A 20,627-nucleotide genomic window follows, 5' to 3' on the forward strand; every position below is an offset into this window, starting at 1 on the left:
GGGGGCGTGTCCATGCAAACGAGGCGGCGCCGCGCGGCATGCCGGGACGCAGCCCGCGCCAAGAGCGCGCTGCCCTCGCGCGTCCGCGGGCGCTGCGCGGGCCGGGCCGTGCGGGCCGGGCCGTGCGGGCCGGGGCGTGCGCGGGGCCGGGGCAGCGGGGCCGGGCTCGGGGCGGCCGTGTGCTGGCGAGGCGTGCGGCGGGCGGGCGGCGCGGGCGGGGCGGGAGGCAGGCATACTTACCTGGCAGGGGAGACACCATGATCAGGCAGGTGGTTTTCCCAGGGCGAGGCTCATCCCTTGCACTCCGGGTGTGCTGACCCCTGCGATTTCCCCAAATGCGGGAAACTCGACTGCATAATTTGTGGTAGTGGGGGACTGCGTTCGCGCTCTCCCCTGGTTTTCTTTGGTTAATAACAGGTTCAAGCTGCACGGTAGTGATTTATGTAATTCTGGGTCTGGTGCTCTCTTGGAGCTGGCCCCGCGTCTGATGCCAGCATAAGGAGGCGAGGTGGGTTGCTGCGAAAAACACGTTCGCTCTCCTGTGAAAATTTTTAAAGCTTAATCAAGGACGACACACACACCATAAAGCAAAGTTTATTACGGCCGAGTGGATCTTGGCACTCCACCAAGACCACACCTTCACCTTCGGGGATGCCTTTTTCCTTACATCAGCCTGTTCCATGTTCATAGACCCTTAGCATATCCAGAAACTAGTTTACATATTCCAGGAACTATTTTACATGACCCTTCCTTGGGTCCACTTTTTTAGAGCATGTGTGTTTCTCAGCCATGGTTTTAGCTCCTTCTCTTTATCACTTCCAGTTTGGTCCACACTGCCTTCAGACAGTGAGTGCTGATCGTTGGCAGATCTGTAATGGGTGTTCTCATATCCTGTGTTCACTGGATGTTATCCCATCCAAGCAGGCATTTTAACACAAGCACACTGATATCAGCTATTTCCCTACCATGTCTAAGCTTAACTAAGAACGTAAGTTAAAACTACATCTTTTTAGCAAAGTTACTTTAACACTACATATATAAATCCATTTTAATATTTGCGAAAAACCGATGTTATGACATGTATCTGTTACAGTGGGAATTTGCATGCCCCCCTCCTGTGGGTTCCACCACACACCCAGCCTTTCCCTGGGAAGGAACCACACGGACACACACTGAGGATCTGCAGCTTTATTGATCCTGAGAGCCTTCCTGGCCACAGAGCTTCCAGCCCAAGCACAGCCCCCTGCCCTGCTCAGGGGCTCTTGGCCTTCCTTCGTTGGGTGCCCCACAGCAGCAGGGACAGGGACACGGTGACAGTGCCCAGGATTCCTCCAAAGAGAAGCATCGGGAATGGGCCCTGCCCGGAACCAGGAGTGAGCATCACCGCTCCCTGCAGTCCCTGCTGCTCCGGCCAGGGCCCAGCCAGAGACAGGCTCAGTCCCGCAGGCACTCACCTCACGCAGGCACTTGTAGCCATGGAAGGGACTCTCACAGAGGCACTGGACGAGGCCGGGGCCGTCAGGGGCACACACTGAGTTTTCAGGACATAGCCAGGCTGGCAGAGCAGAGAAGGGGGTCAGGGGCCAGGCCAGCCCCTGCCAGCCCCATGCACCCCTGCCAGGGCCATAGTCCCCCACCATACCGAGTTCCACAGAGCTGTTGCAGGGGTTCCTCTGTCCCTGGCACAGCCGGCTGCTCCTGTCCACCGTCACGTTCTGCCAGGCATCACTCCCGCCTGGGCACTGCAGCGTCAGCGGCACCGCGCTGGGGGCAGAGCTCAGCACCAGCACCGCAGTGACCCCAGCCCCTGACTCCCCCCAGCACTCACAGGCTCTGCAGGCGGGTGAAGCCCAGGAAGGAACCACTGGGGAGAGCTGTCAGCGGGTTCTCAGTCAGGTCCCTGCGAGCACACGGAACTTTAGTCCCATCCGGCACCCCTGGCCTGGCGAGCACCGGGGTACCCCCAGCGCCTCACTGAGCTCAAGCGGTTTGCAAGCACCCACAACCCCCCCTGCCCACCCGAGGCCCTGGCAGTGCAGCCCTACAGCTGGGGCTCAAAGGTCTCTGCGGAGCTGCTGAGGGACCGCTTGGTCATTAACAAAAACACTGATGAGCTGAGGTGTCACGGTGAGGGACCGCTTGGTCATTAACAGAAACGCTGATGAGCTGAGGTGTCACGGTGAGGGACCGCTTGGTCATTAACAAAAACACTGGCGAGCTGAGGTGTCACGGTGCCCTGAGGGCCACCATGGCTCACTGGGCTACATTTGGACACTGAGCTCTGAGCCCTGCCAGTGCCCTGGACGTGGCACCTCCCTGGCTCCTGTCTCTCCAGCCTGGGGATGAGGACTGTGCCAAAAGCCAAGATGTGACCATGTGGCTCATCTCTCACGTGCCAGCACGGGCCCCCACTGGAGGGCTGTCCTGTGACAATGTGCACCATGACAGAGCTCCAGAAGGATTTGTCCCATGTTCCTGCTGGGTACAGGGGTGAGGCTGCTGGCACAGACAGGTCCCAGGGCTCCCTGTTTGAAAACGGGGATGGTTTCTGTTTGGTCAGGCCCTGTGGACTGACAGCCACGAGGGCAGGGAGTGGCCGCTGCCCCTGGGACCAGCAGGGTATGGCTGTGCTGGCCTGGGCCCATGGGAATGTCCCACCAAACCTGCCCCAACCCACTCTCCCAGCCCACCCCAGCTCCTTGCAGGGGCCAGAGGGAGCCCAGGGGAACTCACAGGACCATGGCAGTGGTGGCCTCGGCCAGTCCCGGGGGAACACTGTGCAGGGAGCAGTTGCTCAGGTCCAGCCTGGGAAGGAGCAGTGGTTGGGGACACAGTAGCATGTGTGTCCCCCACACTTTCCCCTGATGCTCTTGTGACCCCCAGCACCCATCTCAGCCCTGGTCTGTACCTGGTTCCCCCCCAACACCACCCAGGATGCTCCATCCAGGCATTCCCCAGCCCCGCCATTCCTCTGACACCCCTGTGAACCCAAAAACCCATCCTGGCACCCTCCATCCCCCGAGCACCCCTATCACATGGCCCCCGACCCCCAGCACCCCAGATTCACCCCCAGCCTGTGCATCCCCGTTCTCCCCCGGGCCCCCCGTACCCCAGAAGCTGCCCTGGGGTCGGGCCCCTCTCCCGGCAGCAGCGCCCGTCGCTCTCGGTGTCGTGCCGGGACTGACAGAACCGGGCCACGATGGAGCCGTTCCGCGGCGGCCCCGGGCAGAGCCCGCACACCTGGGGAGGTCGGAGGGCCATGGGCAGCGCCGGCACAGGGGCACCCCCATCTCCCGCCCCCCGCGACCCCCGGCTGTCCCCGACCCCCGGGCTGACCTGAGCCCCGGGTACCGCCGCTCCCCGTTAAGGGACAACCTCCTCGGCCTCGGGGAAACCCACGGATTCCCTGACGCCCGGGCACCTCCAAGCCGGGCACCCCCGACCTCACGACATCCCCGACCGGGGACTCACCGCCCCCTGACCCCCCAACCCCGTTCCGGGCACTCCCTGACCTCCGTGGCATCCCGTACCCACCGGAGCCCCCCAGTTTCCTGCCCTCCCTTCGTTTCCGTGACCCCGACCCCGGTCCCCGTTGCTCACCGCGGCCCCGCGGGCGGCCCGGGGCAGCAGCAGCGGCAGCAGCAGCGCAAACGCGCCCACGGCCCCGCCGGCCCCGAGCATCCCCGCGCCACGGCGGGGAGCCCCGAGCGGCGGCGGCAGCTCCGTGCCCGTTCTCCCCACCCCGGCCCGGCCCGGGCGCCCTCTGGACCCAAACCGCGGAGGGGCCCCCGCAGCGGGGGCACCGGGGCGCGGTGACCGCCCGAGGGCCGGGATGGGGCGGGGATCGGGCCGGGGATCGGGCCGGGAGCCCCACGCGGGGCCCGCGCTGACGCCGTCGGCGGCGGCCGTGCGGAAGCGGCGGCGGGAGCGGCCCCGCCTGCCCGCGGCGTCATCCCGGCGCGCCCCGGCTGCGGCGGCACATGGGGCCAGTGCTGCCGCCGCCGGTGAGTGTTGCACCGGGGCCGCCGGGACAAGGTCACCGCCGCCGCCCGCCACCGGCACCGGGCGCTCTGCGGGCAGCGGGGGCCGGGGGGCCGGCTCCCGGGATGGGGGCTCTGGCGACAGTGGGGACGGGGAGCAGAACCCCGGGATGCGGACGTCGGGGACGGGGAGCAGAGCCCTGTGTTAGGGACACCGCGGACGCCGGGGATGGCGAGTAGAGCCGCTGAGAGCCCCGGGATGAGGGCTCCGGGCACAGCGCTGGGCAGCGGCGGCCGGAGCGGCGTCCCCGCGGTCACCGGGTGACAAGGAAGGGCGAGATGGAGCGTGAGGAGCGGGGCACCGCGGGAGGCTGGCTGGGCGCGGCAGGACGGGCAGCGGGCTCACCCGCGGGGACGCGGGACACCCAGGGCTGCGAGAGCCGAGCCTCGGGCTGGCACCGCCGCGTCCTGTGGGGCACATTCCGGGACCGTCTGGGCGAGGGGGCAGCAGGCCCTCCGTGGGTGACCGGGCCAGCAGGGCTTGTGACCGGCAGGTGATGGGGGTGCGGGGACAGCAGCGCTGGAGGCAGCAGAGCCTCGGGGGCGCCGAGGGGTCTGTGGGGCATGGGACCTTGGGCCAGGGCCGTCCGGGAGGCTGGGGCTGTGGTGTGCCCGCTGGGGACGCGGTGTGACCTCCCATGTTTAGTCTGCGTGGGGGAATGTGGGGAGTGACCTTGGACCCTGGCCATGAGCTGCTGCACGTGGAGCCTGTCCTGGTCAGGGACAGGCCAGGGCTGGTAGCGGCCGAGACACTGCCCTCTCACCCCATTCCCCACCCAGACGCTGCTGGCGCTGCCGCCACTGCAGAACCGCGTGCCAGCTCAGCTGCCCCCGGCCCTGTGGCAGGCAGGCCCAGGCAGGCTGTGCCAGGGGTGCCAGGAGGGGCTCAGCCTAATTCCACCAAGCATTCCCAGGCAAGCATTCCTCCAGGGATCATGATGGGATCATGGTGGGCACTGTGCCACTCCCTGGCTGCCACCCCCAGTCCAGACTTGTCCTCCCTGTGCCCCTAACGCTGCCCTGCTGGAACAGAGGGTCCCCCGCAGCCTGCACCCCCTCCCAGGCCTGAAAGGGGGGTATCCACAGCCCTGTGGCACCTGCTGCTCCCAGGTGCCCGCAGTCACAGTCCTCTGGGTGTGCGGGCAGGCAGGGGCAGCAGTCTGTCCCCTCCTGTTCCACAGGAGCCAGAGCGGGGGCAGAGCACGGGGTGCTCTGGGCAATCCCCTCAGTGGGGTGAGGGTGCCAGAGACGGTGGATGCTCAGGTGTCTGCTCCACCTGGCTGGTGCCCAGAACCCTGAGACTGCCAGCTCCCCTTTGTCCCTTCCTGTGCACCGGGGGCAGTTCTGGCAGGGCCGTGGGCTGCTGGAGGGGTTGGGCTGCGTTGCCTTTGGTGCTGGTGGGACCGGTGCTGCCGGGTTTGGTGGGGCTGTGCAATGCTGGGGTGGTTGGGCCAGGTTGGGTTTGGCTCAGGTGGGAGTAGCACTGCGGGCTGAAGGCTGTTCAGCTCCGGGGGTGGTTGTGTTGGGTTTGGCTCAGGTGGGACTGGGGCTGTCCTGCACCGGAGGCAGCTGTGTTGAGCTTGGCCAGTTCTGCCGGGACTGGTGGTGCCGGTGCTGTGGGGGGCCAGGGTGGGACTGTTTTTGCAGCCATTGTCTTGGCGCTCTTTGAAGACTCTCCAGTTTCCTTCAGCGGGGCAGGTGGGGTGGCCCAGGGGGGGCCAAGCCCAGCCCAGAGGGAGGAGGAGGAGGAGGAGGGACTGGCCGCTTTCCCCACTCTGGGTCCTTGAGGTTGAGACAGAGTGAGCGAAGTTCCCTGCAGCACTGACACGTCCCTCCCGCAGCTGCCAGGGCCTGGCCGGTGCCGGTCAGACGCGCTGCCGGGCTCAGGTGCGCCCATGAGGCCGGCGGGGCGGGGGCGGCTGGGCAGCGCTGGCAGCGGCAGGGCGGCGCAGGGACGCGCTCACCATGGAGTTCACGGCCATCGACTACAGCATCTTCGCGCTGCTGCTGGTGCTGTCCTCGGCCATCGGGCTGTTCTACGCCCTGAGCGGCGACCGGCAGCGCACGGTGCAGGAGTTCCTGCTAGCCAACCGTGACATGGGCTGCCTGCCCGTCGCCCTGTCCCTGCTGGCCTCCTTCCAGTCAGCTGTGGCCATCCTGGGCGTGCCAGCTGAGATCTTTCGCTTTGGCACCGAGTACTGGTTCCTCGGCTGCTCCTATTTCCTGGGGCTGCTCATCCCGGCGCACATCTTCATCCCTGTCTTCTACCGTCTGCACATCACCAGCACCTATGAGGTGAGCAGAGGGGACGTGGGGGGAACAGAGGGGACACGGGGAGAGCAGAGGGGACATGGGAGAGCAGGGGGGACACGGGGAGGGCAGAGGGGACACAGGGCAGGCAGAGGGGACACGGGCAGGGCAGGGGACTGCGGGGAGCACAGAGCACCCTGCAGTCGGGTGCTCTGACCTCTCTCCTCTCAGTACCTGGAGCTGCGCTTCAACAAGACAGTGCGGGTCTTCGGCACCATCACCTTCATCTTCCAAATGGTGAGTGGAGCCGGGGCTGTGGGGGCTGCGGAGTTTGGGGCGTTGGGCGTGGCTCAGCACTGCTCTCCCTCCCCCCAGGTCATCTACATGGGGGTGGTGCTCTACGCGCCCGCGCTGGCCCTCAACGCAGGTATGATGAGGGCAGGTGTGGGGCTGTGCCCGGGGGCTGCTGCCCCTCACCCCATTAACGTCCTCTGCCACTTCCAGTGACAGGCTTTGACCTCTGGAGCGCGGTGCTGACCATGGGGCTGGTCTGCACACTCTACACCACGCTGGTGAGTCCCTGCTGCCACAGGTGCCCTGTGCCCCTGCCGTGCCAGGGTGAGCACTGTCATCCTGTGGTGACGGGCACCGTGTGTCCCCATCAGGGTGGCCTGAAGGCCGTCATCTGGACAGATGTGTTCCAGACGCTGGTGATGCTGGCGGGGCAGGTTGCCGTCATCGTGGTGGGCGCATGGCGGGTGGGGGGCATGGCCCGTGTCTGGCGCGTGGCTGAGCAGGAGGGCAAGATCGCCGGCATTGAGTGAGTCACCTCCTGGGACACCTCTGTCCTGCTCTGGGGACACCTGGGGCAGCCCGGGGTGGGGGAGAGGGACCCTGGAGCGGTGGTGTGGTCAATCCCTGTTATCCTCTTTCCCACGGGGCATGGGGTGCCAGTGAGGACCCGTCACCATGACCCCCCCGGTCCTTCCCACAGCCTGGACCCCAGCCCCCTGGAACGTCACACCTTCTGGTCGCTGTCCGTGGGCGGGATCTTCATGATGCTGTCGCTGTACGGGGTGAACCAGGCGCAGGTGCAGCGCTACCTCTGCGCCCGCAGCGAGCGGGAGGCCAAGCTGTGAGTGGGGCTGGGACTGGGGGTCCCCGCAGCCGGGATGGGCCCCCAGCCACCGCCCGTGTCTGACGGCCCCACGGCGCCCGCAGCTCCTGCTACGCCGTGTTCCCCTGCCAGCAGATTGTGCTCTGCCTCAGCTGCCTCATTGGCCTCGTCATGTTCGTCTACAACCTGGAGCACCCACTGGCGCCCAGCCGGCGCCCTGCCTCCTCTGACCAGGTGGGTTTAGAGCCCCTCCCGTGTCTCCTGCTGCCCCAAGCCCTGCACTGACCTCCTGCCGCAGCTGGTGCTGTTCTTCGTGATGGACGTGCTGCAGGACCTGCCGGGGCTGCCCGGGCTCTTTGTCGCCTGCCTCTTCAGTGGAGCTCTCAGGTGAGTGGGCGGCCCTGGGGCGGTGGCTCAGGTGTCCTGGCCGAGCCCCCTCCTGCTCCCTCTCCTCCCCAGCACCATCTCCTCCGCCTTCAACTCGCTGGCCACGGTGACCATGGAGGACCTGGTGCGGCCGCACTTCCCGGGGTTGTCGGAGTCGCGGGCCACGCTGCTCTCCAAGCTGCTGGGTCAGTGGATGGGGGGTGGCCAGGGGCTGGCATGGTGGGGGTCCCCAGCACTACCATGACTCCCCGCTCCCCTCCACAGCTCTCGGTTATGGGCTGCTGTGCCTGGGGATGGCATACGTGTCCTCCATGCTGGGACCTGTGCTGCAGGTAGGCACGGGGCTGCAGCAGCCCTGGCTCCCAGGTGGGATGAGTGACCTGGCTCTGGCACCCAGGGGGGTGACTGACCTGGCTCTGGCACTCCAGCTGGGGTGAGTGACATGGCTGTGGCACCCCAGGGGTGTGAGGCTGGTGCTGAAGGCCGTGTCCCCACAGGCGGCCATCAGCATCTTCGGCATGGTGGGGGGCCCGCTCCTGGGGCTCTTCTGCCTCGGCATGTTCTTCCCCTGCGCCAACCCCACGGTGAGTGTCCCCTGGCCCGCCAGCGTCCCCCAGCCCCGTGCGGGTGTGTGGGGAGGTGTGGGGCACCCCGAGTCTGCACAGGGGCCAGTGCCCTTCTTTATGCCCCGTCACAGGGAGCTGTCGTGGGGCTGCTGGCCGGACTGGCCATGGCCTTCTGGATAGGCATCGGCAGCTTCCTGCAAAGCTGGGGGGCCAAGGGGGTCCCCCCAGTCAACAGCACAACACTCCCCACCGTGGGCAACCTCAGCACTGTCCTGGCTACCACGCTGCTGCCCCCCACACCAGCACCTCCGAGGTGGGTGGGACGGGGGCTCGGGGACTGGTGTGCAGGGTGGGGAGCTGCTGCTGCACCACCTCCTGACCCCGTGTCCCCCAGCCCCACGGGGCTGCAGCGCTTCTACAGCCTGTCCTACATGTGGTACAGTGCCCACAACTCCACCACTGTCATCCTGGTGGGGGTCCTGGTCAGCCTGCTCACCGGTGAGTGTGGGGTGGTGGGGGGCTGTCGTGCTGCCCCTGCCCCACTAATGGCCCTACACCCCCAGGCCCCACGCCGGCAGCGGCCCTGGACCCCCGCACCATCTCCCCGGTGCTGCCATGGCTGCTCTGCTGCCTGCCCCCCAAAATCCGGCGGTGGCTCTGCTGCGGGGGAGGCGACCCTGCCCAGGTGAGGGACGGACTCCCAACACCGCGGTGAGAGGGGGACGTGGAGGGTACCCCCCCGCCCCTGCTGCATCCTCTGTGCCTTCCCTGCTCCCCGCTCTGTCCCCACAGGCCCCCGGCCATGCGGACACCACGGAGAAGAGCCATGGGGTGCCCAATGGCCTGGCCCCCCTTGGCCCCGACTGGCAGGGGGAGGAGGGACACGGGTACATCCGCAGTGCTGCTGCCCCCATCTACGCCGTGCAGGAAACCTCCTTCTGACACCCCCACCACGGGGGTCATGGCCACCCCCCTGCTCGGGGGGTTCAAGCCCTGGTGTGGCATCCACAGACAGCCGGGGCGAGCCAAAGAACAGGCGGGACACTGGTGGGCTGCCCCTCCAGGGGGCTCTGGGACCACGGTTGGGGGGTGTTGGAGCAGTGCCCCCCTCTCCAGGCTGGGACATTGTCTGGTACCCCCGGCCCAGCCACGTGCCTTACACACCGCTCCAGGGCTGGAGGCTGCCCGGACCCCTCAGGGTGCCCCCGCAACCCCTGTCACCAGTCTTTGTGTTTGGTGTCCCCCCAATAAATGGTTCTGGAGCACAGGTGTTGGAGGGTCCCAAGGAACAGCCCCGCTGTACCCCGGGACTCCCTAGCTCCCCCGCAGCAGCAGGCTGTCCCTGCTGCTCCCCGGAGGGGCACGGAACCCCTGTCACCCCAGGCTGCGAGTGGGGTGCCCCATATTTCCAGTCAGTGGGGTCCCCACGGAGCCACAGGACCGCTGTGTCCCCAGGAGCCGCCGTCTCCTCAAGCACCGGGCTGGCCCCGCTGTCCCACGTGGGGCCGAGGACCCCGTGTCCCCCCGGGAGCCCCCGGTCCGTGTACCCACCAAGCCCCGGGCTGGCCCCGCTGTCCCACGTGGGGCCGAGGACGCCGGGAGCTCCCGGTCCTTTCTCCCGCAAGCACCGGGCTGGCCCCGGTGGCTCCGGTGGTCTCGGCCCGCGTTCCCGCGGCGCCCGCGTTCCCGCGTTCCTCCCGCGTTCCCGCGGCGCCCGCGTTCCTTCCGCGCGCCCGCGTTCCCGCGCGCCCGCGTTCCCGCGCGCCCGCGTTCCCGCGCGCCCGCGTTCCCGCGCGCCCGCGTTCCCGCGCTGCCCGCCGGTGACGAGCCGTGACGCGGCTGACGTCACGCCGGTGTCATGGCGCCCCGGCGTCCCGCCGAGCTGTACCGGGCGCCGTTCCCGCTCTACACCGTCCGCCTGCACCCGCGGCGGCCGCTCGCCATCACCGCCGGGGGCGGAGGCGCCGCCAAGACCGGCATCCGCAATGGCGTGGTGCGCGGCAGCGGGGACCGGGCCGCGGGGAGCGCGGGGCGCGGGGAATGAGGCGGCGGGAGGGCCCGGGAGGGCCGGGGAGCCCGGAGCGGCTCGGACGCGGCGGGCCCGGAGGGGGCCGCGGGGTGCCGGTGTCCCGGGGAGCCCCGCGGCGGGGCCGTGACCGCCGCCCTCCCGCGCAGCACTTCCTGCAGCTGGAGCAGATCGGCGGCCGGCTCAGCGCCTCGCTGCTGCACTGCCACGACACCGAGACCCGCGCCACCATGACCATGGCGCTGGCCGGGGACGTCATCGCCGCCGGGCAGGACAACAGCTGCCACATCCTGCGCTTCAGCCTGCAGGAGCCCGAGGCGCCGGGCACCGCCGGCAAGGACGGTGAGGCACCGCTTCGCCGGCTCCGGTGCGGGGCGCCTGCCCCGGGGCTGTGCTCTGCTTTGGGGATGGCCCGGAATGCCCCTCCCGCCTGCCCGGGATGCTGTGGGGGGGCTGAAGGGTGTTGTGGAGATAAGGCATTCTGTGAACGACCCCGTGCCCACCCTGGAGCTCCCTCCTTGCCTGCCCTGAATGCCCTCCCCTTGCCTGCCTTGGTGCCATGGGGCAGGATGTGGGGGTCTGTGGGGTGACTTGGGATGGGGCACTGCCTTGAACCCCTGCCTGCCTGTCCTGAACCTTCTCTGTGCTTGCCTTGGGTACCATGGCAGCACTGGAGATGAGACACTGCCCTGGGGCTCCCGTGTGCCTCCCACCCCCGAATGCCTTGGCCAGAGTGTGAGGGGCAGTGGGGTGCTTTGGGGCAGGGGTACAGCTATGGAGCTCCCATGCCCACCCTGGATTTTCCCTGTGCCTGACCTGGATGCTGCAGGGCAGGGAGTGAGGGGCAGCTGAGGGTCTGTGGGCTGACTTGAGGATGGGCATTGCCCTGAAGCCCTCCATCACTGTCAGGGACCTGCCCCCAGTGCCTATCCTGGGTGCCATGGGGAGCTTTGGGGTTTGGTCACTGTCCTGGAACCCCCTGGGCCCCTCCAATGCCTGTCCTGGTGGAGCTTTGGGGTTTGGTCACTGTCCTGGAGCCCTCTGGGCCCCTCCAGTGCCTGTCCTGGGTGCTGTGTGGAGCTCTGGGGATGGAAGCCCTGCAGCACCTCGTGCCTGCCCCGAGCACCTCGTGCCAGGCGCGGGTGCTGCGGGGCAGGCTGTGGGGAGCCGTGGGGCTGCGGGGAGGCAGCACCCCAGAGCCCCGTGCCAGCCGCGTGCCGTGCAGGCAGCGGGGAGCGGGGCGCGCGGCGGCGGCGCGGTGCCAGCAGCGGGACGGCGGGCGGCGCGCAGGGCCCGGCCCGCGAGGTGCGGGTGGAGAGCCTGCAGCGCGTCCGCACCGACTTCAGCCCCGACGCCCTGCAGAAGGCCGTGCGCTTCAGCGCCGACGGAGCCCTGCTCGCCACCGGCGGGGCCGACGGCTTCCTGCGCCTCTGGGAGGTGGGCACGGCGGGCTGCGGGACACGGGGCGGGTGGGCGGCAGGGCCGGGGGCACCGGAGAGCGGCAGTGAGCGTGGGGAGCCAGGGCAGGCACGGGGAGCTGGGGGGACCTGGGGGAATGCATGTGGGCACAATGGGTGGAAGGGCAGGCATGAGGGAGCCAGGATGGGCATGGGGACCAAGGTGGGCAAGGGGAGCTGGGACAGACACGGAGGAGTGGCGGCCGCCGTGCCGATGGCAGCAGGCGTCGGGCAGGGACAGCCGGATGGGCAGCACCTGCTGCCCCGCACCTAATGGTGCTCCCCACACCTGCCCGGGACCGTGGCAGGGTCTGGCCCTGCCCAGCGCCCACACCAGCTCTGCCCCTGCAGTTCCCCAGCATGAAGAAGACGTTGGAGTTCAGAGCCCACAACGGGGAAATCGAGGACATCGCGCTGGGCCCTGACAACAAGGTGGGTGTCAGGTGGCTCCCCAGTTCCCTGGCTCTGCTGGAGAGGGGCCTCAGACCCCTGTGCTGTGTGCAGCAGGTGGTGACGGCGGGGAGGGACTTCCAGTGCTGCGTGTGGCAGCAGGACCAGCTGGTGACAGGGCTGCGCTGGCACGAGAACCTGCCTGGCATCCCTGACAAGGCCTATCGCTACCAGGCCTGCCGGTGAGGGTTGGGGCTGGGTCACGGGGCAGGGCGTGGGCAGGGGCCACTGGGGTGGGCAGTGGGCCACCCCTATCCCATCACTGTTCCTACTGGGTGTGTGGGAAGAGATCTGGGCTCTGTTGGCAGCTGTGTGCATGGGAGGGGGCTGGGGCCAGGTTTGGATTGGGAGAGTGGTGGTGGTGAGGGGCTGCATCCCACGTGCCCCATCCTCCCGCTGTGCCCCTCTCCCCTGCGCAGGTTCGGGGCCGTGGAGGGCAGTGCTGGGGCTCTGCGGCTCTACACGGTGCAGGTGCCCCACAAGCGGGAGCGCCGCCCCCCGCCCTGCTACCTGACCAAGTGGGATGGGAAAAGCTTCCTGCCGCTGCTGACGCGGCCCTGCGGCTCCGAGGTTGTCTCCTGCCTCTCCATCAGGTAGCCCAGGGCCAGTGGGTATGGGGTGGGGGCCGTGGCAGTCCCCCCACTCACTACCCTCCCCCCACAGTGATTCAGGCACCTTCCTGGGGCTGGGCACAGTCACCGGCTCCGTGGCCATCCACATTGCCTTCTCACTGCAGGTGAGCTGGGGCAGGGCTGTGGGGCAGCCCCGCTGGCCCCCGAGCAGCCCTCACCCCCTGTGTCCCCCCAGAGGCTGTACTACGTGAAGGAGGCCCACGGCATCGTGGTGACGGATGTGGCCTTCGTCCCCGAGAGCCGACCCGGCCGGGAGCTGCTGGGGGGCCACGAGGCCGCCCTGCTCAGCGTGGCCGTGGACAGCCGCTGCAAACTGCACCTGCTGCCCACCCGCCGTACGTCCGGGGGGCTGCCCGTGGGGCTGAGCTCTGCTCCTCCTCTGCACCGGGGAGCTGCAGCCTCCTCTCACCCGTCCCTGTCCCACAGGCTCCCTCCCCGTCTGGCTGCTGCTGCTGCTCTGTGCCGGGCTCATCGTGGCCACCATCCTGCTGCTGCAGCTCGCCTTCCCAGGCTTCCTGTAGCCCCCGGAGGGACCCCCTGGCACCAGGAGCGACCCCCCCCAGCCTCCACCTACCCCAGACAGACTGTGAAGGACACGAGGGACCAGCCCTGGCCCCGCTGTCCCCGCTGGCGCTCGGGGAGCAGATGCGGGTCCAGGGAGCCACGCAGGGCGCCGTCCCTGCGGGACTGTGCTGGCAGCAGTGCGGGGCTGGCCCCGGGACAGGGGCGTCTCCACCCCAGGAGAGGAGGGTCCTGCTGCCCCCCGCCCTGCTGCTGCCATTAAACTGGAGCATGAAGGCAGCGTTGTCCGCGTGTGCTGGGGGAACGGGGCTGAGGGCATCGCACTCCGGGCCGGGCTGTGCCCTCGGGGCCGGGCTGTGCCCTCGGGGCCGCTCCGTAGCCCCGGGGCTGGCTGCCCGAGCCCGCGGGGCCCGGAGTACGGGCGCGGGCCGCTGCTGCTGCGGGGGCCCGGGAGTCGGTGATGCTGGGCTGGCCCGGCTCTGCCCGGGACCGTGCGGGGTTCAGGGGGGTCTCGCCCACCGGCGTGGCCCCGTCCCTGGTGTGACCACGCGCCCGTCCCGGGCCCCCATTTGGAGGGGCCGTGTCCCGGTTAGTCCCGGCGCTGCCCCGGGACACCCTGCGTGCGGCCGAATCCCTGCACCCCGCGGGCCGGGTAGGGCCGGGCCGGGCCGGGCGGGGCCGCTCCCGGCCGCGGTGGCAGGGCCGGGACGTGTCGGCGACGTGGCCCCGGGGCGGGGCGGGCGGCACCGACACGCGGACGGGGCTGGGTGAGTGGGTACCGGGGAGCACCGGCGGTACCGGGTTGGGCGTGTGCGGGGTGAGTGGGTACCGGGGGCTGCACTGGGTGCCCAGCGCCGGCCGCTCCCACGCGCTCTGCGTGCCCCGCGCAGCCCCGCGCACCTTCCCCGCCGTGCTGGAACCGGAGCAGCTCCCGGAGCCCCGGCGCCTCTCCCAGCGCCGGGTTCCCACGGGCCCGACCCCCGGCAGGGCCGGCCCCGATCCCGGTGTTCTCGTCCCGCCGCAGCCCGAGGTCGCGGGATGGGGAACGCGGCGGCGATGCTGCTGCTGCTGCTGCTGCTGGGGCCGGCGGCCTGGGCCGCCCCCAGGGCGGGCACCAACAGGTACGGGGGCACAGGTAAGGGAAGGCAGAGCTGTGGTGTTTTCATGGCTACAGGGGCACAGGTGCGGGTGGAGTACAAGGGGGCCATGGGAGGGGCAAGCACAGGGGTCCGAGCTGACAGTGAGGGCTGGGACCCATGGATGTGCAGGGGCCGTGGGTGGGGGGCGTCAGGCCGGAGTGGGCAGCCCCCCGGGGGCACAGGTAACCCACCCCGTCTGTTGGCCAGGCCTGAGCCCCCCGTGGCCACAGCTGTGGATCCGTATCCCGACCCGCTGAGCCCAGAGTCGCCTGCACTGCTGTGAGTCCCTGCCCTGGGGAGCCCCACGGCCCCGGGACCCCCACCACGGCCCGGGGCTGCGCACTGGGGCTGGGGGGCACAGCGCCGGGTGGGGGCACGGACAGTGCCCGCCTGGCCATGGGGCAGGGTGGGCCATGGCCAGGAGGCAGGTGCAGTGCCCCCCACCCCAGCCCTGCTCCCCCCAGGCTGCTGTGGAGTGCGGTGCGGAGCCTGGGGCCGCCGGAGCAGGACGTGGAGGCCATGACACGGGAGCAGGGTAAGGCCACCGGGGCGGTGACGGGGGCTGAGGGGCTGGTGGGGCCAGGGACCCCGGCCCCACAGCACCCCGTGCCCCACAGCCCTGCTCTACCTCTTTGTGCTCCATGACCACGACCAGAGCAGGCACCTGGATGGGCTGGAGCTGCTGCAGTTACTTGGCACAGTGCTGGCAGAGGCTGGGGGGCAGCCAGACCCTGACATGGTGGGTCACACAGGGATGGCTCCTCATGCCCCACTGGGCCCCTGGGCCGAGCCCTCATCCTGTTCCCCATCCCCATAGGTGGCTGCACTGGTGGATCAAGCCCTGGCAAGGCAGGACCTGAATGGGGATGGGCTGCTGGCCCCCTCCGAGCTGCTGGACCCCCCTGAGGTGCTCTTGCCTGGTCAGGACAAAGGTCCCCCAGGACAGCCCCCACTAGAGCAGCAGGCAGGGCTTGGGGCTGTGCCTGGAGGGGGCACAGAGATGCCCAGGCAGGACCTGGGGTTGGAAAGCCCAGGACAGGCAGCCACTGAGGCTGGAGACCCCCAGACTGGAGCCCCTGAGGAAGGAGCCCCCAGGATGGAATCCCTCGAGGTGGAATCTCCCAATGCTGAGACCTTGGAGGCAGAAGTCGTCCCTGGGGCCAAAGCCCCCAGTACTGATGCCACAGAGGAAGATGAAGCCCCTGAGGCTGAAGCCTCTGAGGAACAGGCAGCCCCAGCCTGGAGGGACCATGGGGAGGGGTAGGCAGTGGGGGCTGTGGGATGCAATGCTGCGGCTGCTCCCTGCCCTGCTCAGGGCACACACTGGCATGGAGATGGCCCCTGGCCAGGCTGCTGGGGCCCAGAAGGGCTGGGGTTGTGTTGTCTCCTCTGCAATGCATCACATGGAGAAATAGAGGCACTGCTGGTGACCTTGGCTGTAGTCAGTGCATCCCTGGGGCAGTGGGACCCCAGCCAGGGGACACAGGAGGCAGTAGTGGTGCACGTGGGGTTTTACTGGGGAGTTGCTGGGTGCACTGGAGATGTGGAGAAGTCGCTGGGTGCAGTGGTGTGCCTGAGGGGTGCAGAGGTCTCCGGCCACACGCTCAGACAATGCCATCGAAGCCCTGGATCCCACATTTCCTGCCTGCGATCCGGCAGCCGAAGGTGAGGGCATCCTGCAGGGTTCTCCCTGGGGATGGGGCCCAGGATGAGACGTGGCCGTGCTGTGGCTGTGCCGTGGCCGTGCCAAACTGAACCGTGGCCGTGTTGTGGCCGTGGCGTGTTTGTGCCCACCTTCTGCGAGCGCAAAGATGACGGCGGCATTGAAGGTGTCCCCAGCCCCCAGCGTGTCCACGAGGGTCTCTGGGGGGAAGGCGTCCGAGTGCACCAGCTCCCCGCCGGGCCCCAAGGCATCAGCCCCCTCCTCAGCCCAGGCGCAGATCAGCGTGGCCCTGGGAGAGCATGAGGTGGGTTTGGGCACACTGTGTGCCCCCCGGCCCCTCTCAGGTACACCCCTACCCTGGCTGGATGCGCCCCTGCAGCCCCCGCAGCGCCTCGGGGGCCGATTGGTACCCGAAGTGCCGGGCCAGGTCCTTGCTGATGAAAACCTGTGGGAAAGGGGCTGGGGCGGGGGCATCCCCCAATACCCCCAGCCAGGTGTGATTAGATCTGTGCCCTGGTGGCACCCTCAGACCCCGCTTGCACCCCTAGAGCCAAACCCCCCACCCCTGCACCCCCCAAGCCTGACTCCCCCGGACTGGGACTCCCAACTCCTGCTGGGCTGCGCCCCCACAGATCTGACCACTCCCGTCCCGACCTCGCCCCTGCCACGCCTTTGGCCATGGCTGGGACTGGCCATGGAGACTGGGGATCAGGACAGGCCATCGGGACAGGCCATCGGGACAGGGGATCAGGACAGGGGATCAGGACAGGCCATGGAGACTGGGGATCAGGACTGGCCATGGGGACTGGGGATCAGGACAGGCCATGGGGACAGTGGATCAGGGCAGGCCATCGGGACAGGGGATCAGGACAGGGGATCAGGACAGGCCATGGAGACTGGGGATCAGGACAGGCCATTGGGACAGTGGATCAGGACAGGCCATGGGGACAGTGGATCAGGACAGGGGATCAGGACAGGCCATGGAGACTGGGGATCAGGACTGGCCATGGGGACTGGGGATCAGGACAGGCCATGGGGACAGTGGATCAGGACAGGCCATCGTGACAGGGGATCGGGACAGGGGATCAGGACTGGCCATGGAGACTGGGGATCAGGACAGGCCATTGGGACAGTGGATCAGGACAGGCCATGGAGACTGGGGATCAGGACTGGCCATGGGGACTGGGGATCAGGACAGGCCATCGGGACAGGGGATCAGGACAGGGGATCAGGACTGGCCATGGGGACTGGGGATCAGGACAGGCCATTGGGCCAGGCCATGGGGACAGGCCACCCCGCCCCATTGCCCCGGCCCCGCACCACGTGTCCTCGCCCCATCAGCGGCAGCAGCTCCTCCCGCGGCTTCTCCAGCTCCACCGAGATCCCGACCCGCTGCCCCGGCACCGTCGCCCGGTTGTGCCGCTCCACCCGCTCCAGCATCGCGCCCTGCTCCACCGCATTCCGGGCCTGCGGACACGGGCACGGCTCTGGCACCACCGGGGGATTGCCAGTCCCGGGAGGCCCCCTCGGTCCCGGGGATGCTCCCTCATTGGGGATGTCCCGAGACCGAGGGACTCCTTCTGTTCCCAGGCATCACCGAGGGATTTTCCCCAGTGCCGGGGATCTCCCAGACCCTGGAACCCCCCGAGCTGAGCCTCGGGCTCACCTCGAAGTGGATCCACCTGTACTGGGAAAGGTCGACCCTCTCGAAGTCACGGGCTGTCACGTCAGGCAGGTTCCTGTGGGACAGAGGCCAGGTGGGAGATGGGGACCCCCCGCCTGGCACAGGCCCGGGGCGAAGGGCAGCTCCAGGGGCCGTGGAGGGCCCCACGCCACGGGAACAGAGGTCCCGAGGAGGCAGTGCCCGAGTGAATCATTAATGATGGCACCCGGGACCCTGAGCTGGATTCGAAGGGCAGCGCAGTGGTGGCCATGCTGGGGCCGGGCGGTCAGCCATGCCGAACAGTCCCTGACCCTCTGGCACGGCCGAGGGAGCCCGGTTATCCCTACGGGGCCGAGCCGCCCGTCCTGCTCCAGAGCGTGGCCGTGTGGAGACACCAGCACCAGTCCCGGAGGTGACAGGGCTGCAGGGATCCTGGCGGTGACAGTGTCTGCGGCAGTACGGCCACTGGCCCCAGCCGGCACTCGGTAGCCCCCGGCAGGCAGGGAAGGGACCCTTGGAACAGCCGGCAGAGCCCAGCGCTGCCCGCGGGCGGCGGGGCCGGGCTGCCCCTTACGTGTCGTGCAGGACGATGGTGCGGGAGCCGCTGGCGGCGTTGACGAGGCAGCAGGCGCAGGGCACCTCTCCGCGGGGCTGCCAGGCCACGTGCGCCGTGTCCACTCCCCGGCGCTGGAAATCCGCCGCGATGAAGCTTTGGGGGACGGAGAGCGGGGTGAGGGGCGCGCGGGAGCGGCGGGCGCCGCCGGTGACGGCGGAGGCGGGCGGGCAGCCGGGGAACGGCGGCCGCGCCGAAGGTCAAGGCCGGCGGCAGCAAAGCGGAGGGGCCGGTGAGGTGTCAGGGCGGGCCGGGCCGGTGCCCCGCCGGTGCGGAGTCCCCGCACCCCACTTACTCAGCGGCGGGGCCGGGGGCCAGCGAGCCCATGAAGGCGCAGGGGGCTCCCAGCAGCGACAGCACCGTGCAGGAGTTGGAGGCGTTCCCGCCGCGCTGCCACCGCTGTGACAGGCACCTGCGGGCCGAGAGGTGCGGTGGGCGCGGGGCCGCTTGGGGGGCGCCGCAGGATGCCCCGCTGCCGGTACCTGGTGTCGGAATCCTCGGCGGGGAAAGCCTCCACGACGCTGATGATGTCCAGGCACACCAGCCCCACGCACATGATCCGCCGCTTCCCCGCCGCGCCGCCCGCCTCTGCCGCCATCCCGGGCTGCTGCGCCGCGGGCCCGGAGCGGGACGGGCACCGGGACCGGGACCGAGACTGGCACCGGGACCGAGACCGAGACCGGCACCGGCACCGGGACCGGCACCGGGACGGAGCCACCCCGAGATCCGGCACCGCTTTGGCCCCGCCCCCTCGCGCCGCAGCCAATCAGCGCCCGCCGCCGCGCCGGTCCCTCGGGGGGCGTGGCCATGCGGGCCCGCCCCGGCCACGCCCCCCGTGCAGGGCGCGCGCACGGCGGGACGGGACACGGGGACAGACGGACACAGCGACAGACAGACAGACGGACACAGGGACATGGACACACAGGGACAGACGGACACAGGGACAGATAGACGGACACAGGGGCAGATAGACAGACCGACACAGGGACATGGATACACAGGGACAGACGGACACAGGGGCAGATAGACAGACCGACACAGGGACATGGACACACAGGGACAGACGGACACAGGGACAGATAGACAGACCGACACAGGGACATGGACACACAGGGACAGACGGACACAGGGGCAGATAGACAGACCGACACAGGGACATGGACACACAGGGACAGACGGACACAGGGACAGACGGACACAGGGACACATGGACACAGGGACACATGGACACACAGGGACATGGACACACAGGGACAGATGGACACAGCGACAGATGGACACACAGGGACAGATGGACACAGGGACAGATGGACACAAGGACACATGGACACACAGGGACAGATGGACACAGACACACAGGGACAGATGGACACAGGACACATTTTTCCACCCAATTACAAGATAGCACCTAAACCCAAGAAGAAAGAGGAAGAAGAAGAGAGAAGAAAGGAACTCGAGACCACACCCTGTACCCTGCATGTTGAACCCATCTAGAGCACACTAAAAATCCCAAACCCTAAATTTCCCACCCATGTGACACACTCCAGTACTCTCTACAATCTCTGCAATCCATTCCGCACTTTTGTGATTTCTGGTTCACCTTGAGGCTTTGGGAGTTTCTCCATGAGTGAGGGGCAGAGTCAGAGCTGCCCTGGGGCTCAGGACAGCCCCGAGCAGACAGAAATATTCCGAGCAGACAGAAATATTCCGTGCCCTGGCTTTGCACAGGGAGGGGGGCAGGAGCCCACCGCGGGCTCCGGGTGCTCAGACAGGAGCAGCAGCCTCCGGCAGGCTCCGGCGGCGCCCAGCAGGCTCCTGGAGGGCCTGGGAGGGACGGAAGGACAGCTGGACCCGCAGCCTGGTGCCTCTGCCTGCGGGGGGAGAGGGGCATCACCCGCGTGAGCGAGGGCCGCCCACACGGGCCAGCCCCGGCCGGCACGGACAGCCTGTGATAGACGCCACCCGCTGGTTTCTAGAGATTTTTAAAGTTTAATATTAATAAAATGGTCACAAAAATAGTAATGCAATCAGAGTAATAAAAATTTAGAGCTAGGACAATTGCAAGACAATAAAAAGCAAAGACTTACGGACATCCGGATGTT

General features: G+C 68.3%; 5 protein-coding genes and 1 non-coding gene across 12 annotated transcripts; 4 read left to right on the plus strand and 2 right to left on the minus strand.

The window, feature by feature from the left end:
* The first annotated feature begins 232 nt into the window (after positions 1-232).
* LOC144246097 (U1 spliceosomal RNA) lies at positions 233-396 on the plus strand. The gene has a single exon (XR_013339783.2). It is a non-coding gene; the product is annotated as a U1 spliceosomal RNA (small nuclear RNA).
* A 777-nt stretch (positions 397-1,173) lies between these two features.
* On the minus strand, positions 1,174-3,932 carry ATRAID (all-trans retinoic acid induced differentiation factor). The gene is made up of 7 exons (XM_021545193.3): positions 3,601-3,932; positions 3,110-3,240; positions 2,734-2,805; positions 1,829-1,900; positions 1,643-1,764; positions 1,455-1,555; positions 1,174-1,357 (listed from the first exon to the last, which is right to left on the minus strand). Exons 1-7 carry the CDS (start codon positions 3,679-3,681, stop codon positions 1,253-1,255), a joined length of 684 nt encoding a protein of 227 aa, XP_021400868.3. The 5' UTR covers positions 3,682-3,932; the 3' UTR covers positions 1,174-1,252.
* A 46-nt stretch (positions 3,933-3,978) lies between these two features.
* On the plus strand, positions 3,979-9,625 carry SLC5A6 (solute carrier family 5 member 6). Of its 3 annotated transcripts, none has more exons than XM_021545191.4 (16): positions 3,979-4,004; positions 5,882-6,335; positions 6,522-6,587; positions 6,666-6,717; positions 6,795-6,862; positions 6,956-7,110; positions 7,285-7,425; positions 7,512-7,641; positions 7,706-7,794; positions 7,867-7,979; positions 8,059-8,126; positions 8,292-8,378; positions 8,492-8,673; positions 8,755-8,858; positions 8,924-9,045; positions 9,153-9,625. In XM_021545191.4, the coding sequence occupies exons 2-16, from the start codon at positions 6,006-6,008 to the stop codon at positions 9,300-9,302; spliced, it is 1,857 nt and encodes a 618-aa protein (XP_021400866.3). In that variant the 5' UTR covers positions 3,979-4,004; positions 5,882-6,005; the 3' UTR covers positions 9,303-9,625. The 3 variants fall into 3 exon arrangements, with proteins under 3 accessions (XP_021400866.3, XP_085430330.1, XP_085430329.1); XM_085574204.1 differs by having other exon boundaries at positions 6,183-6,335; XM_085574203.1 differs by lacking the exon at positions 3,979-4,004 and adding an exon at positions 4,820-4,954.
* Positions 9,626-10,190: 565 nt separating this feature from the next.
* PREB (prolactin regulatory element binding) lies at positions 10,191-13,726 on the plus strand. 2 transcript variants are annotated; one of them, XM_085574206.1, is made up of 9 exons: positions 10,191-10,353; positions 10,536-10,728; positions 11,612-11,823; positions 12,195-12,275; positions 12,348-12,475; positions 12,713-12,886; positions 12,957-13,029; positions 13,101-13,260; positions 13,352-13,726. In XM_085574206.1, exons 1-9 carry the CDS (start codon positions 10,219-10,221, stop codon positions 13,444-13,446), a joined length of 1,251 nt encoding a protein of 416 aa, XP_085430332.1. In that variant the 5' UTR covers positions 10,191-10,218; the 3' UTR covers positions 13,447-13,726. The 2 variants fall into 2 exon arrangements, with proteins under 2 accessions (XP_085430332.1, XP_077638635.2); XM_077782509.2 differs by having other exon boundaries at positions 12,351-12,475.
* A 455-nt stretch (positions 13,727-14,181) lies between these two features.
* CGREF1 (cell growth regulator with EF-hand domain 1) lies at positions 14,182-16,016 on the plus strand. Of its 2 annotated transcripts, XM_021545149.4 has the most exons (6): positions 14,182-14,214; positions 14,435-14,568; positions 14,794-14,865; positions 15,051-15,121; positions 15,204-15,325; positions 15,404-16,016. In XM_021545149.4, exons 2-6 carry the CDS (start codon positions 14,486-14,488, stop codon positions 15,848-15,850), a joined length of 795 nt encoding a protein of 264 aa, XP_021400824.3. In that variant the 5' UTR covers positions 14,182-14,214; positions 14,435-14,485; the 3' UTR covers positions 15,851-16,016. The 2 variants fall into 2 exon arrangements, with proteins under 2 accessions (XP_021400824.3, XP_085430335.1); XM_085574209.1 differs by lacking the exon at positions 14,182-14,214 and having other exon boundaries at positions 14,427-14,865.
* Positions 15,852-19,311, minus strand: KHK (ketohexokinase). 3 transcript variants are annotated; one of them, XM_077782507.2, is made up of 8 exons: positions 19,008-19,311; positions 18,821-18,937; positions 18,487-18,621; positions 17,916-17,988; positions 17,570-17,716; positions 16,606-16,694; positions 16,381-16,538; positions 16,083-16,276 (listed from the first exon to the last, which is right to left on the minus strand). In XM_077782507.2, exons 1-8 carry the CDS (start codon positions 19,121-19,123, stop codon positions 16,191-16,193), a joined length of 921 nt encoding a protein of 306 aa, XP_077638633.1. In that variant the 5' UTR covers positions 19,124-19,311; the 3' UTR covers positions 16,083-16,190. The 3 variants fall into 3 exon arrangements, with proteins under 3 accessions (XP_085430333.1, XP_085430334.1, XP_077638633.1); XM_085574207.1 differs by having other exon boundaries at positions 15,852-16,538; positions 19,008-19,279; XM_085574208.1 differs by lacking the exons at positions 18,487-18,621; positions 18,821-18,937 and having other exon boundaries at positions 15,852-16,538; positions 19,008-19,277.
* Positions 19,312-20,627: the final 1,316 nt, after the last annotated feature.

This window comes from Lonchura striata, chromosome 3 (genome assembly GCF_050655825.1).
Source record: "Lonchura striata isolate lonStrDom1 chromosome 3, ASM5065582v1, whole genome shotgun sequence".
Classification (NCBI taxonomy): domain Eukaryota; kingdom Metazoa; phylum Chordata; class Aves; order Passeriformes; family Estrildidae; genus Lonchura; species Lonchura striata.

What these genes read in the sequence shown, in the direction of transcription:
- CGREF1 (XM_085574209.1), top strand. Translation starts at nt 14,486, where the DNA reads ATGGGGAACGCGGCGGCGATGCTGCTGCTGCTGCTGCTGCTGGGGCCG. An exon ending in CCAGAGTCGCCTGCACTGCT is followed by an intron (nt 14,866 to 15,050) that starts GTGAGTCCCTGC and finishes TGCTCCCCCCAG; the next exon opens with GCTGCTGTGGAGTGCGGTGC. An exon ending in GGCAGCCAGACCCTGACATG is followed by an intron (nt 15,326 to 15,403) that starts GTGGGTCACACA and finishes CCATCCCCATAG; the next exon opens with GTGGCTGCACTGGTGGATCA.
- ATRAID (XM_021545193.3), bottom strand. Translation starts at nt 3,681, where the DNA reads ATGCTCGGGGCCGGCGGGGCCGTGGGCGCGTTTGCGCTGCTGCTGCCG. An exon ending in GCCACCACTGCCATGGTCCT is followed by an intron (nt 1,901 to 2,733) that starts GTGAGTTCCCCT and finishes GTGTGCTCGCAG; the next exon opens with GGACCTGACTGAGAACCCGC. An exon ending in GCTACAAGTGCCTGCGTGAG is followed by an intron (nt 1,358 to 1,454) that starts GTGAGTGCCTGC and finishes GGTTCCGGGCAG; the next exon opens with GGCCCATTCCCGATGCTTCT.
- SLC5A6 (XM_021545191.4), top strand. Translation starts at nt 6,006, where the DNA reads ATGGAGTTCACGGCCATCGACTACAGCATCTTCGCGCTGCTGCTGGTG. An exon ending in TGCTGGGACCTGTGCTGCAG is followed by an intron (nt 8,127 to 8,291) that starts GTAGGCACGGGG and finishes GTGTCCCCACAG; the next exon opens with GCGGCCATCAGCATCTTCGG. An exon ending in CCCACACCAGCACCTCCGAG is followed by an intron (nt 8,674 to 8,754) that starts GTGGGTGGGACG and finishes CGTGTCCCCCAG; the next exon opens with CCCCACGGGGCTGCAGCGCT.
- PREB (XM_085574206.1), top strand. Translation starts at nt 10,219, where the DNA reads ATGGCGCCCCGGCGTCCCGCCGAGCTGTACCGGGCGCCGTTCCCGCTC. An exon ending in GTCTCCTGCCTCTCCATCAG is followed by an intron (nt 12,887 to 12,956) that starts GTAGCCCAGGGC and finishes CTCCCCCCACAG; the next exon opens with TGATTCAGGCACCTTCCTGG. An exon ending in GCACCTGCTGCCCACCCGCC is followed by an intron (nt 13,261 to 13,351) that starts GTACGTCCGGGG and finishes CCTGTCCCACAG; the next exon opens with GCTCCCTCCCCGTCTGGCTG.
- KHK (XM_085574207.1), bottom strand. Translation starts at nt 19,123, where the DNA reads ATGGCGGCAGAGGCGGGCGGCGCGGCGGGGAAGCGGCGGATCATGTGC. An exon ending in GCCGAGGATTCCGACACCAG is followed by an intron (nt 18,938 to 19,007) that starts GTACCGGCAGCG and finishes CTCGGCCCGCAG; the next exon opens with GTGCCTGTCACAGCGGTGGC. An exon ending in ACCATCGTCCTGCACGACAC is followed by an intron (nt 17,989 to 18,486) that starts GTAAGGGGCAGC and finishes TCTGTCCCACAG; the next exon opens with GAACCTGCCTGACGTGACAG.